This window comes from Epinephelus lanceolatus, chromosome 14, assembly GCF_041903045.1.
Source record: "Epinephelus lanceolatus isolate andai-2023 chromosome 14, ASM4190304v1, whole genome shotgun sequence".
In the NCBI taxonomy this organism is placed as follows: domain Eukaryota; kingdom Metazoa; phylum Chordata; class Actinopteri; order Perciformes; family Serranidae; genus Epinephelus; species Epinephelus lanceolatus.
In genome coordinates, this window is record NC_135747.1 from 31,583,743 (window position 1) to 31,605,052 (window position 21,310).

Here is a 21,310-nt window from a genome sequence, read left to right on the forward strand (position 1 = left end):
ACTACAGGCTATTCATAATACAATATTGACTTCCAGACCACAATCTGTAGTGGCTAGATATTATGACATAGATCTTATGTCAAGTTGAACATTTATTAAGATGTAATGTATTTTCCGTCCTGTTTTCTATTGGACGGACTGCAGCTGAAGAGCCTGATACAAGTGCCCAGTCCATGTGGACTCACTGCGTAAAGGACACAAAACATTTGTCAGAAAGAGAAACATATCCTTTTATACTGCAAACAAGAACATTGTCAACATATAAAATCCATCGCAATAAAAAGCCTCCTCCCAAGAACTAATCAGAAATATATACATATTGTAAAAATTCAAGCCTTTAAATCATCATTTAATGTGCAACAAAACATGGAATTGACATTCTTAAGGTTATACTGTTTGTAAATGCGCTCACCAGCGAAAGTGTAAGTAAAAGCCAACCCCAGATTTATTGTTGTTTGGCCACACTACTTTTTTTTTCTTTTCTTTTTCTCGGCGCAGTGTCTTAGATGATGACTACATGGTTGCTACCTTTTTATAAAGACCTGACCTCACCTGAATGTTGTGGGGGTACACACCCATAAACGTAGAGACAATAAGAAGAGCATAAGACGATACAGGCAGATGGCAGAGTCTCTGCAGAGAAGTAAGGTCAGCTGACTTCCTTCTTTACTCCCATCGGCAAAAGTCGTTACTATTGCTGCTAAAAGGCTTTCTCACTTGAGCTTAAACAAATGGTGTTCTTGGAGGTTTTGCTGAAATGAGGTTCCTTACCCATATCACTACTGGTGATGGCCAAAGCTGGTGTAAAGTTAGAACTGATTTGATTTGATTTATTTATTTCGAACACAAAACAATAATATTAATAAAATAGAATAGAATATCATGTAGAAAAAACCCTTACAAAATAGAGATGAACAAAAAATCATCAACAGACTTACAATGAGAAACATAAAGTAACATTTCATGTCCGAAAAGGAGTTGGAGGAAACCACATGTTTGTCTCACCCTACCCCCGTCCCAAACTATACTAATCCATCAGTAATTAAACTATTACATAGATTTACTCTCCTCACCATTGATCAACAACACATTTACGCCACTGCACTTCTTACTACCCAGTAACCAATATTATCCCGTGTGTGAAACAAATATGAAAATATGAATTGAAAATGCTGACAACAGTGACCACCTCCAGAAGCTGTTGTAAATTGTCCCCACAGCAGAAAATATTCGTATCATCCGCAAATAACAAGAATTCCAATATTTCTGATACTTAACATATGTCAATGATGTACAAAACAAACAATTTTTGACCTATAACTGAGCCCTGTGGGACTCCACAAGTAGCCTAATGTCCACATATGAATATTTATGTTCACCAATCTGCACGAACTGTCGACAGTTCCGGATAGCTATTCAGCCAGTTCAACACAACTCTAACCCAAGAGTCAATGGACTGAGCTATTAGAGGCTTCATGAACATTTAAGATGCAACAGATGCATAATCTAAAACAGGACACGCAAGACTTGGTGTGAAATCCCAGACCCCTAAGTAGTTTTGACATTGTTTTACCTGTTACCTTGGGAAATATTGGTGCATCTGTCTGGATTACATGGCAGGGGGATTTCAGAGATAAGGAGATGAAACTTGGGGAAAACAGGACCTGAATATGGCAAAAGTGTACATCAGTGACACAGTCGTCTGAGAGTGGTGAAGATAAGATGTGTAGTTCAAGGATACGTGGTTCAAGGTGGATTTATTGTAGTTAGACACTACAGAGAAACGTACAGTGAGTGTCAGATCATCAGAGGCTTTTCTGTTGAATTGAAGATCAGTTGATAGCTCTATACCAGCGAACTGCTTTGTCCAAGATACACTCTGTGGTGTTGGGGGAAGACAGATACAAATCTGCATGTAAAATGCTCCTCAGCCAGAGAAGTGCCTTATACTGTTGAGAAAAATAAACCTGAACATTTAAAAGAACAGTGTTTTTTTGGCTGTTTGAAGATAATTACTTGTAAGACAGCAGGTCCAAATATGACGTACTGTACTGTTGGGTCTGTGCCTCAAGAAAGCCCATGTCTAGTCTGACACAAAGCTCACCATCCTTACTACCTTCCACCCCCAATGCTCCCCTCATCTTCTCCCTTTAATGCCACTGGGCCTGTGTCTACTGCTGCCTCTCTGCTAATGAGAACCAGTCCCATCCAGCACCATATAAACCCACTAACACACACTTGCCTCTGATCTCAGACCAGTAAACATAGTCACTGTGGCCGGGTCCCACCACTTTACAGCTGCTAATTTAGCCACACAGCCCTGTGTTATCATAACCTTTCATGTAAAAAAAAAAGAAAGGAAAGGAGCAGAGAGGAAAAGAAATTGGTAAGGTAGGTGCATATGGTACTTTGGGGACTGTTAAATATAAAGAACACGGGTATATAGTGGTCTAATAATGGCCAAACGTCCACCAGATGTGGGATGGTGTAAAAAAAAATATCCAGATTGCGTTTAATATTATGGAAGTGATGTGTATTCAGTAATGGCGCCAAGATCCGTTGGTTACAGCTCAGCTGAAATCTGTCTATGAAGTTTATGGCTGCCTAACGTTACGAGCAGCTCCGTTGGGTTTTTATGGGAAAATTGAAATGTTTAATATTAGCCACCACTTCTGCCATTTGATCTGTTATTGGTGCATTTGATTTCTTCTCATTTATGGATAGAAATTATGAGCTCTGTACAGAAAAAAAAAACATGTTGACACTTTGGGGTAAAAATGGTTTCTCCAAAGAAACCACAGCTCAACAGCAGTTTGCAGTTCATCATAGCAGTAGTGCTACACCGAGGCAAGACATTGGCTGCCTTCCAAATTCCATACTAACATGCTGTTTAGTACGCTAAAACAGTGTGTGACATTTTCTGGTATGTCCGAAACCTTGGCATGAAACGTATACTATTTCTGCTGAAATATTACAATACTAGACACTATGCTGGCCTAAAATCCCACAGTGCAGTGCGGTAGATGACAATGTTTATAACAGACAATGGTAAGCAGCGACCAGTTGCTAGTAGAGCTGAGGTTGGCACAGGCTACCATGGTTACGCGTCTATCAGGAAGTGATGTGGTAATTATAGCTCAGTGTGTCTGAAGCCTACACTTGAATGAAACTGGTTCCTATTTATAAATGTTAAGTTTCACTTTGTTCTTCAGGTAAAGCTCAGATACATTGTCTTTTCTTTTAAAAATGGGACTTCAATAAATATCTATTGCCGGGGTCAAAACAGACAACACCAAAATGTATTGTTATATCATGTATCTGTAATGTAGGACTGAAATAAGGTTGCAGTGATATACCGGTTTTATTTATTTATTCATTCATATGTTCCACTTTATTTTTTTCAAGCACATTTTCATATATACATCTTATTTTTATTTTTATTTTACAATTCATTACAAAAAAAATTGTTGGTCAGTTTTAAGGGGAAAATAGATAAAGGAAAATACGAAAGATACAAACTAGCAATACATTCATAGTTTAATAACGATAGAAAAAGAAAAGGAAAAAATGTAGGCTATCTAATAGAAGAAGATAAGGACTAAAAAGTTCTTATATATCTTACACTGTACATTTTTATACATTAAATTCAATGACAGTGTAGTTACAGTTTCCCATCTTCTTAAAGCCACCTTTTCTCAAACAATGTTTGAGTCACATTATTCATGAACTTGACTTCTTGAATCATACTTTTCCACATTACAAAAGAAATAAACGTGTTTAAAGCCTGGTACAAAAAATAGTTTTGGTCTCTATAGCTTTTACGACTTTCATGACAACTGCACAGGGGGTGAATTTTTATGTAACTAGCTCCAAAAATCCATAATGGCCATGGCCGAAATGTCAAACTTGAGGCTTCAAAATGGAGTCCACAAACCCATCTGTTATGTCACGGTGGCTATGTCCAGTGGTGTGGTGGAGGGTATATGGATGTAAACTGGGTATACCCACCTCTTTTTTCTGGCTGTTTACATTATACCCTCCTATCAACCAAAAAGCCATTAGAGTGTACAGCAGAGTATACCCACTTCCTCCTCGGTAGCCTACCCATGTACCTAGTAGTACACCCAACTCATAAACTACCACTACACCACTGGCTATGTCCGTCATTTCAAACAGTTTGGCAGTTGACCTATGGCTAAGCCACGCTCCCTCCACTCACTCAGACAAAATATCAACATTCAGTGCCCGGCGCTATGGCAGGTGTCACAGTACACGGCATTTCGCAGGAGGCAATTGATGATTTTTGGGGACATAACGATCAGATGTCATTGAGAAGTAACCAAAAGGGCCTAAACTACGCATTGGAGGGATATATTCATCATTTTATTGTTGAGAAGGTCAATGAAAAGCTTAAATTACAAACCAAAATTTACAGGTCACAGTGCGCGCTTGTGAACCGCATCTCGTTGCCGTCGCCATCAAAGACAACAAGTTAAAGTGCCACTGAAGTTAAGGTTTTTAGCTCAGAATATGAGAAAAGGATAACGGCCTTTTTACCATCTTTACCAAGAGTGTCTCTCCGTTAGTTTGATGCCACAGTATTTACACTGAATCATTCAGCATAACGTTTGCCAACCTTTGTTATCTCTGCGATTATTACAGATAAATTAATGAAGCTAAGCTCCAGAAGTTAACGTTAGCTTAACTAGAGTCCTTTGGACAACAGCTAACAATGATGTACCATCACCAAAGTACAAAACTAGAACAAAATAGGCTAATGAACTCCCAGCAAACAAGGTGACATGATGAACAACGCAGCTAGGAGCTAACTTTAGCTAACGTTAGCTAGAGATGTTAAAGATATTTTTATTTTTCTTTCCAGAAAAGTGACAATATGTTGCCTTAAACACGATGTTGACTTACCTTAAAACATCATAACTTAGACATCATTGTTAATCTTATTCACGTTGAGTTGATGTTGTGGTCTAACGTTACCACACAACTTTATCCAAAGGAGACACTTTTCTCGGTTGAGATGCGGTTTAAAGTGTAAAAAATACACCTCGTCGCCCAGCCTCTCAGGATACCTTGTGTTGGAGTTGCATGTACCTCATGCACACCGTTTGACCATTTCTAAACTTCAGATCTCAGAAGAAGCTCAGAAAACCGAACTGACTTTCTGTAATGCATTTCAATGGACGTCCAGGCAGAGAATGTCCGAGTGTATGGGAATGGCTATTTGCACTGTGATTGGCACATTGTGTTTGTTTTTGTGTCTGCCACAATACCATTTATCGATTCAGTTCAAGGGCTGGCGATCCATATGAGACGATATCAGTAAATATCCTCATTGTCTTTTTCTTGGCTGCTTGGTGCAAGGCTGCTAGCATTGTTTGACTGTTTAGGAAGGAGGTGTGCTTGGATCGAAATGGTGACACAGGTGTGCTTTGGGAATTTCGAAATAAAGGCGAATCTTAAAGATGATATGTATGGATGTTTTCGCTTTGGATTGATGATATTGAATCGATACCCTACTGTAGTGTACGGGCCTGCCTACATACCAACTTTTCAGATCTTGTTTTATTATTTTTAAGAACAGGAGATTTTGTCACACTTTTGTCTCTTGCAGTTATTTCAATACCATGATGGGAAAAACATACCTACTTTATTCTGTCTTCACCCCTTACTTTCCATTTTACTGTAAAATGAGACCTGCGAGTCAAAGAGCAGAAAGATGTAGCACGGTGGAATAAAGGGGAAAAAATGCTGATTTTGGTTTTTATTATTGACCTCTGCTTCTGGTGTCTTGTATCTAGCCACCATCAAGGCACTTCCACTCTCTTTCCCCATACTTCTTCTACTTTTAAATTACAGCCACCATCCTTTTGTACTTCACTTATAAAATATATGCCTTTTAAGTGGGCACTTAGTATGGCCTTTCAACATTTCCCCCTGAGCGGTATGCATAGAATAGACTGATTTCATTTAGGTCCCAACAGCCCCCTCTTGCCCCCCTACCACTTAGCACTCCCACCTCCGTCCTCTTACCCACTATTTTTCTTTCTAATTTTGCTGTTTGCTTTTTTCCCTCTCTCTTCCCTATCAATTTGGGCCATGTAGCTTTTTGTCCCTGAGCTCTACCTTTTTTTCCACTGGTCTACAATTTACCTGGTGGTGCACCATAAAGTCTCCAACCTTTGCCATATTTTCTCCCTAAGCCTTTTGTGTTCCCAGTTCCTAAAGGTCTATGTACTTGGGAGCACTAAAATGCTGGAAGCAACCTGAATTACTTTTAACTGCCTGCTACAAACCGCAACATCAGTGCAGATTAGACCTTATTGGGACTGGAGGGCATGTGGAAGCGTAGTTGACAGGATTAAGTGGCTATTGAAGTGACTTTTGCTCCTTTTTAGAGAGCAAAAGACAAGAAAGGAGAATAATTCAGCCCCCCCCTTTTTTAACAGGAGGAATACCCCCCTCTTCCTCTCTTTCTCTTGTCTTGCGCAGGCAAAGAGGGACACTAATTACAAATATGATCCCTCGAAGGGCTTCTGATACCCAGTGAGAGTTAGTGGTGGGAGAAGCTGTTTCCAGCTGTAATTAGATATATCTGATCCCAAACATTTAGGTATTCATTAGGGCCAGTTGTTTCAGAGGCCAGATTGACAGAACAAATAATTAAGACGTGTGTACAATGATTGAGATTATTGGTGTGCACAGTTGTGTGGGTGGGCGTGGATGGGAGGGGGGGACACAAGCCAAAATCACTGCCTGTGTTTGTGACTCTGTGTGCGAACCCTTGAAACAATTGAGTGTGTGTTTTAGGAGGTGGGAGATGTGATGATGAGCATGTCAACAACCGGTCAAGCTGGTATTTCATTGTGAGGCAATCAAAGCAGATATTTTTTATTCGAGTTGTTGGGAAGGAAAGCATGAATAATGTGATGCATGTTTTCGCCTTCTTCTTGCTGCCATCGCTCATCAGTGCTGCTTATAAACATTAAATGCTTTCAAAAATGAAATAGCCACCAAAACCATTTTGTTGTATGTTTTTCTAAATTTGTAAGAAGAATCCTCTGAAGTGCAAAGACACTGAGGAAGCACCCAGAATGCTATCAAGAGGTTACTGATACTGTGAGGCATTACTCACAAAGGGTTTATTTTGAGTTAGGGCTGGGCGATATGGAGAAATCAAATATCATGATATTTTTTACCAAATACCTCGATATTGATATTGCGATGATATTGTAGGGTTGACTATTGGTGCTTTCACAAAATATTTACACAATGAAATTTTTGATGAATAATCAGCAGCAATGTGGATATAATGACTGCCTCTTTTCCACCCAAATTAGTGTATGCAGTTTATTTGTTTATTTTTTTAAATACAACTCTCTTAAAAAAAGGCTGTGGACTTCTGTTTTTTATTGTCAGTAGACTAGGGCTGCAGACGAGCAGGCCTTTCTCTTATTTTATACTGGTGTGTCACGTTCAGGCCGGAAAACAGGTTAGTAAACAGTAGAAAGCAGCATGAAGGCCAGTGAAATGTTACATTGGTTACTGCATACATACTCTGTCTTTCAAACTCAGTGCAGACTAATTTTGAATAATGTTTGAGCGTCGCTTGGGCTGAGGCAGACTTTTTTTTTTTTTTGTGGTGGCATGTCACTGGTAAAGGGCATGTTCACCTGGGTGTTGTATTTCCATCACTGCTTATCGAAGCCAGAGCCGATAAATAGCCATGACTACTGCAGAGCCATTAGACCCAGGTGTGAATGTTGATTGTAACCTTTCTAGGGCTGAACGATATATCATTATCGTATCTATACCGAGATATGAACATGCAAGATATTAATATCCCAAAAGGCAACGATATTGACGATATAATTTCCCCATGAGTTTCCCCAGCTTGACTGGGAGACGTGCTGCTGCTAGCAACTTGCTAGTACACACAACACATTTGCGACTAAAAATAGTTTTGTTCGAGCAAATTAAATCATTCAGCACGCTGTGTGAGTACAGATTTCAACCAGCAGCAGAAACGAAAGGCGAAACTTACCAGTTGTGGGTTGAACGGGGGTCACAGACGGGAATACGGCGGAGCGCTATGGCCGCCGCAAGATAACGTGGTTTACCGGCGTTTCGCCGTATGTGAAGAGCCTGGTGATGTGAGGCTACCGGCGACCGAGAAGCCCGGCTCCAGGTGAATAAGTTGGTGTCATGACTGCCCAGTAGTACCGGAACAGCCGAGCCGTAGCGGCACACAGGTATGTGACGTGTCAGAGGAGAAACGAGCCGTTAACATTTGAGTAGCATAATGCCATACCAATCAACGTCCAGCAGGCACAAAGACATTACAAATGCTATAACGTTCCATATTGCTACACATGATTCCTGTGTATTCAGTCACTAAAGAGGGCTTCCAGGTTGGTTCGGTTCGGACTTGTTTATTTTTTTTTTAAATTTTTTATAAAGAATGCTTAGTTTTCACTGAACCCATAGTCATATCGTATCGTATCGGTATCGAGATATCTGGCATAAATATCGAGATATGAAATTTTCTCCATATCGTTCAGCCTTAAACCTTTCCCATAAAATAAAAAAGCCAAATGTTTGCAGGTGTTAGTGTTTTTTTTACATGTGACTGAAAGTTGTGCATAGCTTATTATCTTTTTCAAAAATAAGTACAACAGCTCTGACAATCACAAGTTGTGGAGGCCATGTTAAGTACAACCCCGATTTCAAACAAGTTGGGATGCTGGGTAAAACAGAGTACAATGATTTGCAAATCTTCAGCTGAATAGAATAGAAAGACAAGATATTAATGTTCAAACTGACAAACATTATTGTTTTTTATAAATATACACTCAATCTGAATTTGACGACGACCCTTTTCTTTATAAACAATATTCAGTAAGTATATGCAGACTGAGAACATTCGTTGAAGTTTTGAAAGTGAAATTTAATTCTCAAGATTTACAAGTGGGCCTCAAAATCTTCCAGATTTTAAGTCTGTGTGGAAGAATGGGCCTAAAATCCAATCGGAACAGTGTGAGAGATCAGTGTCTTCACACAGAAGTGTCTTGAAGCTGGTGTTGCTAACAAAGGCTTCTCCAAATATTAAATAAATTTCAGGTTTCAGCTTGGAACCTTTTTTTCTGTCATTCCACTTTTTTGCACATAATTTTGAAAAGATTAGAAGGTTATGATTTCTTTGTCAGTGTAGTTATATTGAGTTAATACCAATGTCTGGTCTACATCTGGTGAAAAATGTGTAATGGAGAAAATTTCAGTTATTGCATTCTGTTTTCAGTTATGTTTTATGCAGTGTTCCAAATATGTTGAAATCAGGGTTGTAATTTATGATTATTTTACTCATATGCAATGCAAAATTGTATGATAGGTGTTGCACATTTACTCATTCTAATTCTGTTGATCCATCTCATCATTGTGTGGCTAATAAATAATCATCTGTTTAGTCGGTTTTGCACCTATAATAGTAATAAAGTCACAGACGTTGGCCTTAAAACAGTAACTAAAATAACACAGCTACTCTGTGTCCCCCAAACTTAAATTTTTTCCATGACTCAGCTCCAACCACTGCTAACACCCCTTCACTTCCTGCCCTGGCTAGATATTCAGCAGAATGGTAACATTAGCATATGAGTGGCTCAGTGTTTGGGTGAGTTTGTTCCCAACAAAGGGTGCCAAAGCACAGGTCAACGTCTCTCATCCACTTCAATGGACAGCTGAAGGGCAAACAGAGCTCCCAAAATGAAATGTTTCCAGACTTTCGCCCTAGTCTGGAGGAAGAGGCCTCGGTCTGGATCTTCACATGTGATATAAACACTGTAGATATTATGAAGATGAATGCAGCAACAATCTTTAATTATTCATTGCCCTTAGCCCTGTATTGATACTGTGTGCTGACATGAGTAATGTATGCACTGAGGATGTGTATGTGTGCATACTGTCTGTGTGTATATTTATGAAATGTACACAGACTCATGTATATGTCTGTGCCACCGTGTGCTTATGTATGTTTATATCTGTGTTGACAGGGAGAGCGGTGGGCTCCTGCCCGCAGCCTGGCAGTTGTATGCCGTAGCATGGCGTTATCACCATCACACTGCAGGCTCCTCGCTGCGCTACATACCCCGCAGGGCCGTTCTCTACTGCCCTGGCAATGATGAGCGAAAATTGAGAAAACTAGCCTCGCTGGATGTTGACTGTGCCGTCTTGGACTGTGAGGATGGTGTAGCCCTCAGCAAAAAGGTACATAGACACACAAATGTATAAATGAAATGCAGCTTCGTATGAACAGGTCAACAGAGAGCACACACGCACAGCTGTGTAATCCTGATTTTAATTCTATCTCCTTCAGACAGGTGCTCGGTCTTAATCACTGAAAGGAAAACTACCTAAGTGAGATGTTTAAAACAAGCACATTTCACCCTATTATGATGGTATAAAGGCAGCGGTGCCCCCCTATCAGAGTCCTTTAAAACAAGGTGACCATGTCCCACTGGGCGAGCAGCGGGAAAGCACCAGATGCAGCAGGTTAAAAGCATTCTCCCCCCGCCCACACGACCTCCCCATTGGCCCTGCTGAACTGCCCATGAAATTGTGATTGGAGAGTGGGATAAAGAAGGGGCCCGGGTAAAAAGTTAACTAACAAAGGTTTTTAAGTCATGATAATAAAGATGATTGATATGGCTGGAGGCTGTTCCTGTAGTAGACAAAGACAATAAGATGATGGCCTGTGTGACTGACAGGCTAAAACTGTGACCCTGCGATGGAGTTGGTGGATGTCAGAGCATCTGTCTCTATTATGTGTTAGAGGAGAAATGTGGAGAGGAATGCAGCACTGAAGCAGCCATTCAGGCCTGAGGAGAATTCAGATGCCGGATGTCAGCCTGTCAGCATGTGACAGGTCCATGTCTCTATCGGATTTCAACAAATATATCCTGCTCCAACCTGCTTATTTCTCTCAGCAACCCACTCATTTCTCATTAAACATAAGACAGTTTACAGGAAACTACTGTGAATTTTCCCCCTCCATATTAAAGGCCTTTTCTCTTTGAGCAATTGGAGATTGCAAATTGGCCCTTTCACAAACACAAATCTGTGTTTAAACCGTGTGTACGAACATTTTATTAAACTGAATTGAGCTTACAATGGAGTACATGATAATATCTAGGGCTGCTCCCAACTAAGAATTTCCTAGTCGACCAATAGTCGTCATTTAGGGCCATTAGTCAACTAGTCGCCTGCATGTTTACGATATTAATTTAATTATTAAATGATATATTTTGGTGGTTTGAGTTGAAGGTGTGAGAAAGAATAGTGTCAGTAACATTGTTAACACTGTGCTACATTACAGAGAAATACAAAACCGTACTAATGAACCTTCATTAATATAGGCCTATATTTTATCTACAAGTGCACGTCACACACTGAGCGAGCTGCCTGTTAATGACGCTGTGGGCTAATGGGCATGTAGCTACTTCCATGTTTCAGATGATACGTCATGTTTGTAGTCGACCAATGAAGATGAGTTTACATATCACCTTGGGTTCGTCCTTCACCTTCTCAAAATGATCCCACACTTTGGATTTCCTGCCCGACATGTTATTAACTAGCCTGTGGAATAACCACAGGTACCAGCCCTGGAAATTAACCTGACTCCTGTCTGACTGCTGAGTGTGGACACTTCCTGTGTCTGCCCTTTCAAATTAAATTCACACATGATCCAGTTATATAGGTTTTGATTTATTTTGACAAGGTGCAGCTCCTAATAGAGTTTCACTTTTTTTTCTTTCTTTTGTTTTCTTCTGCGACTCAGCGACCAATGAAATCTTGCTGACTATTGACCTTTCTCGTTGACTAACGTTTGATCGACTATTAGGGGGCAGCCCTAATAATGTCAGTATTAAAATGTAACAGTTACTTCGTCTTTAATGATCAGCTACTCCCACCAATTTCTAGTGCCATGATATTCCACATATGTAGTCGAGGGAAATTGTTAGCCTTTGCAGGATATATAAAAGATTCTGATTAACCACCAAGCAGGTGTTTTAATATCTAACTTTGCTGGAAGACATGCCTTTAGGTGAGAGCGCATCTTCATAGACCGTCATAGCATGTTTGAACAGAGTGACAAATGGTTTATCAGCTGCTTCCGACTGCCAAGGCATTCGCTAATATGCGCATAAAAAAAACAATGCCGCTTTCTCTGATACAATTCTAGGCAAACATATTTCTTATACAGAGAAATTGGGCCGTGACAGTATGCTGATTGCAAATAGATGATATGCATCTCTCAATTGACCCTTCACTAAGGGGCGGGGCTTAGTGAAAGTTCAATTTAGAATGTGTCTGATTCACTAACACACACACAGTGGTAAGAACTAAATTGGCTGGTGTACACGTGTTACTTATATAATGGTGATTTTCTCTTACTTTGTCAGAACATTTCCAGGCACATATGAGAACATTAACAAAAAGAATGAGTCATACACTTTGTATGTGCGTACATTCAGCTTATTCTGATTCTGATTAGCTGGTGGGTTTTAAGTGTAGACAATAGCAATTAGGCCCTGGTATATGCTGTTGAAAATAAAGGAGGAAATGACTTTAGCTGCAGGGCAGGTCTGTTCCCTTAAAATTCAGAAACACGTCCCTCAGCAGGCTTACCTCTCTGTCTTCCACTAGTTGCACTACAATACCAACAATAAATTCTGGATAATAGTCTTGTACCTCAATACTTCCCTGCCTAATAATCCCATCATGTTCTCCCGCTCTGATGTAGCTACATCAGCACTACACAGTTTGAAGCATGGCATCAGATTTCAGCCATTTTTTGACACCATAGGTCCACCTTTACTTTCAAAGAGTCGGACACAGTGTGCTAAAATCCTGTAACCTGTTATGTGTTTCCTAGGTCGTACTGTGTAATATAAAAATTAGTTATTTACTCAATAACGTAATGCACCTTTCCTACTGGTACCCTTTCTTCACTTCCCACACTCTCAGCTTCTTTCTCCACTGTGGCAATTGGAAATCCATGGGGGTCGTTGTGTAGTTATACCTTCCCTTAAGATGATTTTTTCCTGTTGGTTGAACAGCGCCTCAGGTGTATGTTCTTGTGTGTGTGTTTGGACTGGTAGTAATATTGCTAAGACATTTCTTTTAGATATTAATTTCCATTTTTTGAAATCAGTGTGGCATAATGTTTTTTTCACTTTTTCACTAGGTGTTCAAAAACGCCATTTTCAAAAATATCTTTTCTTTATTTTTCTTCTTTATTAAATTCACAGGAGGGTATTTTCTAAGTATTTGAAGGCCCTCTTTAGACACTAAACAGTCAAATTGCATTTATCTATATTTACTGAAAGGCAGAACTGAGGAAATAATATATGTTTGGAGTCATGCATGATATATTTCATTATGTTTCTGTGGAGAGATGCAAAATATGGAGTGAAGGAAAGGAAATTTACACAGATAGGCATTGCACCTGATTTAAAGGTGCTTAATGTGACATTTAAAGCATGATTCAGAGTCTGGGGTGTGATTGTCTGCACACAGTTCTCAACATGGAGGTGGCTGAGCCGGTGGCTAGCAGGTAACGGTGCTAACTCCATAAACAGGGCTAGCAACAGCGACAGTGCTGACAGAGCTAACATTGTTACCTGGGGTGAAACCGGAGGTTGGGTGCTATGCTTCTGTGATGATGCCGCCCCTGTATCAGTGGTAACCATCGTGTGAGCGCAGTGCAGAGTTGTGATGCGTAAGCCAGTGAGACACACTCACAGGGATTCACATACAATAATGTGGGTGTGGCCAGACAGTCTACCACAATAATGAGCAGAGAAACTTGGATTGCGACGCACCCAGAAGTAGTGTGACTTCATTCTTTGCTCAGGACACCATTATTCCACCATGTCTTTACATGACAAGTATTTATTTGCTGCTATGTTAATTTTCTGAATGTCAAATCAAATCAAGTATATGTATATATAGCACATTTAAAAACAATTGAAATTCACCAAAGTGCTGCTCAAATTAAAAGAATGACACACAAATATATAGCAATATAACATGTACACAAATATAAAACAGAATAACACCTCTAAGAACAATAACATATGTAAAAAAAAAAAAAAAAAAAGATTATAAAAACTAAACTATTAAAACCACTACGAACAACCAAAAGCCATTGAAAACATGTATGTTTTAGGATTTGTCTTAAAAAGAGGGTGAAGCATGTCGAATATGGAACCTTTAATCATTGAGTAATTTTAACATCTGAAATTTAATATCCAAATAGACAGGAGGTGTTTCAGCCACATTTATAAGTGGTCATCATGTGACAACAGATATGTCTATTTTTTGTTTCACATTTCACGTTTTATGTGTGTAACCTCGACCCAAAGCATTTTCATTTTTTACAGTGTTTTTTTTTTTTTTTTAAGTGACTTTGTATTGGGCTCGTAGTGCTGCCAAAAAGTGAGTGTCCCTCACAACAGCACTGGACCTGAATTCTGAGAAGATGCTGATTGAATAATGAAACTGTTGCTGCTAACATGCTGCTCACTATGCCCAATGTGTAGATACATTGTACAATCTGCGGGCACACTTTTATTGGAAACCAAGAGACTATAGCCTGGTCAAAATGGTCAGTAATAGTTCAGATTGTAAAAATTCTTAAGTGACACCAGTAAACAGTATTGCACCAAATTAATAGATGCATAAGAGGTCACATCAGAGAAGTTTTTCGTTAGAAAATATATATCTCTCCTTATTGCTAACATCTCACAGTAAGTCCAGTCAAGTATCGTACTTTAAAACTGAAGCAGCCATGGACATACTTCTGAAAGAGCAACTTAACTGTTTTTTTAATTTGCTATTTTTTTATATGGTTTATTTTTTTCCTTGCTGTAGCAATGTAGACGTGTACTTTGGTTGTCAGCACACAGTGATGTCACTCCTAAGTATAAAACATGGGATCCACACCTCATGCTTGCACTTCCATACCATGTCATTCTTTTAAAAATCCCCAAGCACTTGTTGCGCAGGGCTGTGAAAATGTTTATTGGGATCGTTGCAACTCCAGTTTTTGACATCTGGTCACATGTTGCTTTTGAATTTTTGCACTTATTTTATGCCGCTTAAGATGGAAGTATCTGTCAAATAAATTTGATTCAAACATAAATGGCAGCACGTTATGCAGATCAGATGCACACGTTGCTGAACACATTCACATCTTCTTGTGTGAATACCCAGCAATATTAAAGAAAATGTGCTGAGGCAAAATTCCCAGACAGCAATTTGTGTCTCATAACACCCCACGTAATTTCTAACACCCTAACCCGCCATGTAGTATGTCAGATTAAGATCTGTTCTGGGATCAGCTGCATTGTAAATAAATGAGAGATTTAGCTTTTACATTGTGAGTGTGTTTGCTCTGACAATTTCTACAGTGTATACCGTAGCTGCGATTATATTCGCCATGACAACCACACAGTCGGCACTGTGTGTTTGCCAAGAGATGCCAGGCCTCACAATGGTGTGGTAGTGCATGTCTGTTTTTTTTTTGTTTTTTTTTCCTAGGGGAGAAAGAATGGGAGCAAAGCAGAGAGTGAGCTCGCTAAATGCCACCCCAAACCGCTGTTTTGGTAAAGGCAACAATAGGTTAGGTAAAATGTGAGGTTAGTTACCGGGTAAGCATGGATAGGCTTTAAATGGGGCTACTGCCCACGACTACCCTCCCATTATGTGTTCATTAATGTATTCTTTTCATTATCTGTCACCTTCACCTTAAAACAGGGAAGGATATTCATGACAAAAAGGTACGCCGTGAAGGTCAGTCCACCCCCTCCCCTTGAAAATTGAAATCCGGGAGTGCCTGCTTTAATTGCCTGCCGCTTTGACTCCAAAAATGTCTGCGCTCCATCTTGGCAGTAACGCTGGCTGCTTAAGAGGCAGGGAGATGAGAAAAGGAGTAAAGGGTAGGAGCCACCCAGAGCTTGCTAACTGTCACCGCAGACCCAGAGGGGAGAGAAGGAGGAGGAGAGAGGGGAGGGAAGACAAGGCTGACTGCTCTAACACTCTTACACATATCATCATATCTGTATGATCAGTGGGGTGGAGGAAGAGGGAGGGCAGGTTGAAACCCCGGAGCGGAACTGACGGCTACACCTGTCCTCTCTCCTCCTCTCTCCCTCGCTGTCTTGTTCTTTCATTGTCCCTCTCTCCCGCTCATCTCCCTTCACCAGGGTCCTCAGGGTTAAGATTGTTTATCTCTCTCTCTCGTGTTCTCTCTCTGTCTCTCAGTGCCCTATGGTCCAGTATTCCTCCTGGTGTTTCTCCCTCTCCCTCTCTTTTCCCCACATGGGTCCCTCCATCCTCCCTGACTCCCCCCTGCCTCCCTGCCATAGAGATTCTCTCCTAATCCCTGGAAGTTTGGAACTAATGAACTAACTGCTGAGCCGCTGCCACGGAGCTTGGTCCCAAACTATACTGTACTTCACACTCGATTTCCTCTCCAGATGGCATGGTGGCGCGGCCGACACGACGGGGAGCACCTCTCGCGCACCAGCACGCGCCTGCAAATGCGCACGGGTACACAAGACATGCAGAACACAAACATGCACACACAGACAAAGTGTGCACATGGAGACACATGCGGACAGGCATTCACACAAATGCACAAGCACATACACAGTCTGCAGCTCACTGTACATCAGTCAAGTATGACAGAGGACCAGTGTCCTGCGTTCACTGTCAGTACATTAAAGAGGCAGGACCACTTGTTAGTGCTTAAAGTCACTATTTGTTCATTTAAATGTGTATGAAATAACTGATACTGATCTACCCCCTCAGTAGCTTTTACAGTTTTACGTGTACAGGGATGTGATTACAACCACCAGACCTCCATGATTCAACGTCTTTAATTGATAGGGATGCACAATAAAATCAGCACGTCATCGATATCAGTCGATATTGGCTTTAAAATGAACTATCATGATCAGCCAACATACTTTTCCTTATTTTGCACAGTGAGTAATTATCACATACATTTAAAACATTGTATTTCATGTCTTCCTCTGCTGATGGGCCATCATGATAAGAGTATGCATGTATAATATGATGTTAATTCCACCACAGAAGAGACTTGATCACTAAAATTAGGTGGGGGAAAAAAAGTGGATGTATCAGTATTGGTATCGGTTATCGGTCAAATTAGTTGTCACATATCGACATATTGGATGTCGGCAAAACATCAATATCCTGCATCCCTATTAACTGATACAGATGGTGAATACTTACTTGTTTGATAGTTGACAGTGTCCATAGCAAAATGACAGGAATTAAATCTTAGAGGAGAAATCAAGTCAATTAAATTCAGTTCAATTTTATTTATAAAGCCCAATATCACAGATCACAATTTGCCTCAGAGGGCTTTACAGCATACGACATCCCTCTGATTTTTAGACCCTCACAGCAGATAAGGAAAAACGCCCCCCCTCTAAAAAAAATTCTTTAACCGGGAAAAAAAATGGTGGAAACCTCAGGAAGAGCAAGTGAGGATGGATCCCTCTTCCAGGGATGTCGTACGGCACAGATCAACATCATAATATATTTTTTTAGTAATAATATTATAGTAATAATAGTATTTTGGTAGTATATATGTTATTAGTATATATTGATATATGATACTCTATGTATGTGACAATAATAATCGTATGTGTATAATAATAGTAGAAGTATGACTCATGATAATGGCAGAAGTAGTCGGCATCAGGAAGCATAACCACGATCCATGATCCAGGGGTAGCCGTGAGTTGAGGGAACCTGCAAGACAGTGGAGCACAAAGGCTCCAGAGAAGAAGCCGAGTTAGTGACATCCAGTAAAAGCAAATGAAAAAGAAGCAATTGTTTATCACCTGAAAGTGAGAGCGAGAGAAGTAGAGAAGTAGAGAAGGGACTCAGTGTATTATAGGAAGTCCCTTTGCATACTCTGCCTTTATCAACCTAACTAGGGGCTGGTCCAAGGCAAGCCTGAGCCAGCCCTAACTATAAGCTTTATCAAAAAGGATAGTCTTATGTCCAGTGTCTACCTCCCGGATCGATATTAGAGACTTAGCACTTTTTTCCATTAATTAAGTTGTATAACTACTGCATATAACAATAAGTGCTGTATACTGCATGACATGGAAGCTACTGGAAAAAGTACTTATAATTATTACCAGTAAGCTTCTGTATTGCACGTAAAGGGTTTCTATTAAGACAATAGGACACCGAAGAATATAATGCAATCCTATGCAGCAGCAGAAACTACAGCTTGAGCAGTTAGTAAATAAACACCTTCCCACCACAATGATGATAAAGAATAAAAATAATAAACTTCAGATAGGTGGCATTTATTATAGGCCTATTGAATTATACAGTACAGGTGTCAGGTATCCCCTCTGGTTTAACAGTAACTTCTTCTGCAAGAAAAGGTGATCAAGGGTAAAAATTGCATCCTGTCTTTTGCCCTTTTTGCCCTTGTTCCAAAAAACACAATATTCTCACTAAGCTGTTTACATGGCTAATGAAAATGATTTTTTCACTCCTATTCCAGTTTACATTCAGCTGTACGTACTCCAATAATGTGCCATAACATGTCGTTTATCACGTCAAAATATGGAAAACTGGAACGACTGTCACTTGTGCCAGGATTTTTTTCAAAGTTTTCCAGCGGTGGCAGACGGTGCGAACACAGCCTTCCCCTTTCATTCCCTCAACCACCCTCTTAAAAAAGGTCAGCGTTATTTTGCATATCCCAAAACTGTTGATATCCAAGTCTTACATCTTTAAAAGTGGGTGTGTTTCTCCGTCTGACTAGAACTGTGGTCTTTTCATGTGGGCATGCATCTCTACCTTAGCACTGCAAACTGTTGGGGAGGTGGTTTGTGTACAAATGTATGACAATGCACAGAGCTGAGGGTGTCGCGAACATGCAATAGAATCCCCAGTTGAGACACACATTTCGAATTTGCTGAGTACATGTCCAAAGAATGCTCCTAAAACCCGAATAATATTGGCTTATCCCACATGTCTTAATTGGAAAATGCCACATTCAGAGTAAGGTCTAATTCGGAATATCCAAATAGTATATGGTATTAACATGACCTATGTCAAATTCAGAGATAACACTCTTTGCCCCTGGTCTGGAGACAGACCTTTGTGTGCAGTGAGCACCTGAGGGAAGAGTAGATGGCACATTGTAGAGTGGATGACATTATTACGGTCTATTAACTTTTTCTGGTTGTAGCGCAGTCAATATATGAGCTATGGTCTATGCATGAACTGCGTCTGACACCAGAGATTTTCAACTTAACATAAATTATGCAGCCAACTGTCAACTGATCCATGACCTCAGTTCAATGCTCACTGTGTTATTCCAGAGGACACCGTAAGATCTGCTCTCCATTTAAGTGGATTCAAGTGACTAAACTCTTGACAGAAAGAGCTCCTGGGAAATAATGTTAGCCTGTTGAATTATGAATACTGAACATTTGTATTTAGTGTGTGCCAGTGTGTGTGCGCGTATTTACATCCGTGTATATACATGTTCTTATGTGCGCGTGTTTGTGTACTTGTGCGCTCAACACCTCAGAGGACCCAAGAGACTGTGGAGAAACTCCCAGTCAGGCTGCCAAGACTTACAAACGGGATGTGAGCCGCTCAGCCAGAAAATAGACCCCGTCCCAGCCAGATCAGAAAGACCTTCAAATCCAAACCTCACTGTCTGTCACTGTGTATGTGTGTGTGTGGAGTGTCATGTGTCGGGTATCGATTGGTGTCCTTTGGGAGGGTATGATAGGCGAATGAGAGGTCAGGGTGCGTTTGAGAGTGATGACAGCGCTGTGATAAGCATTCGTTGCTCAGGAGTGGAGAGGGCTTGCCCTTGTAGACAGTGGAGGGATTTAAAGGAGTGAACATTTTTTCTCACCTGTGTCTTTTTTGGATGTCATTATAACTCTTGGATTACATTTGAGCTCTCTCAGGTCTTTGAGTATCTTTCACTTGTGCAGCTGATCCAGATAGGGCGGGTTAAGGGCGAGGGTTGAGGCCGAGCGAGGGATCGGAAAATGCTGAGACGTAGAGAACAGAGAGGCCCTCTCTCCCTCTCTCATTATCCTGTTACACTCTTGTGTTTTCACTGGCAGTGCCGCAGCCCGCACCGCTCTGTGCTACGTGGGCTGCGCAACGCAACACTTGGAGAGTAACCCCAGTAGGTGGAGTGATGATGGAGAAGGCGATGAGGAGAGGAAAACATGAAAGAATGGGAGGAGGAGGAAAGGAATGGGGTAGATGTTGGTGCACCAGAGGGGGAAAAAAATAAGCAATGCTTACTTCTCTTATTTTGCAAGAATTTTACTTAATTTTAATTTAAAGTCATCAGATCCCAGCTAGCTATATGCAATCATTTTCAAATGTTTGTCTACAACTTCTGATGGATGAATGAATGAATAAAAACAATATACAGGCCTCAACACTAACTTTTAAAATCTGTTGCCAGGCTGGCAACCAGAAATTGAGCGTTAGTTCAGACAGGACACGATGTCAAGCTCAGCAACATCTGATGGAGCAGTGGATTGATGGAGGGGAGTCATTCAGGGCGCCCTATTTAAACTTCTCTAGCCTGCCTACTATTGCTACTTCCTCTGCAAGCTGCTTTACAACCCACCTCTACCTCAGCTCCTCCTTTTGCATGCTGTGTCTGACTTATCAGTGTCATTTCTGTTTGTCACTGCTCTGTTCTGTTCCCGGGGGGTCTTTGCTGCTGCTCTCTCTGCCTTAGGCTCTCAATGTAGGTGCATGGAAGGGCAGGGAGGTTTGCTCTTTCTGTCTCAGGCCTCAGGCTTTCTTTGCTTGCATGTGGAAGGGCAGAAAGATGTGCTCTCATTGCAAAGGAAAGGCGGAGTGGCCCCAGAACAGAGCCATACCGCCAAATATAATACTGCAAATGAAAAATGAACTTTTCTTTGGCTATGCAGTTAGAAATCACTTCAACAATAGAACTGTGACATCAGGTTTAAAAGCTTGGTGTTTGTTTTGCTGTTTGCACACTCTGGTTTGCTGTCATTTGCCATTTGTTGTCATTATGCAGTTAGTTGCACTTTTCACATGTGGGCTCAAGACACATGTTTGCAGTTTACATGTTGTGTTTTATTTTATTTAATTTTAATTTGCACAGTAAAAAAGAAAAACAAGCAAACAAAACCGACAGAATACAGTAAGCAGATTGTGCAGGTGA

General features: G+C 40.5%; 1 protein-coding gene across 1 annotated transcript in view; it reads left to right on the forward strand.

The window, feature by feature from the left end:
* Window positions 1–21,310, forward strand: part of clybl (citrate lyase beta like) — a 93,374-nt gene that overhangs the window by 40,126 nt on the left and 31,938 nt on the right. Inside the window, exon 2 of the mRNA XM_033618092.2 lies at window positions 10,062–10,275. Coding sequence (XP_033473983.2) covers window positions 10,062–10,275 — 214 coding nt within the window. The remainder of the gene's footprint in view (window positions 1–10,061; window positions 10,276–21,310) is intronic.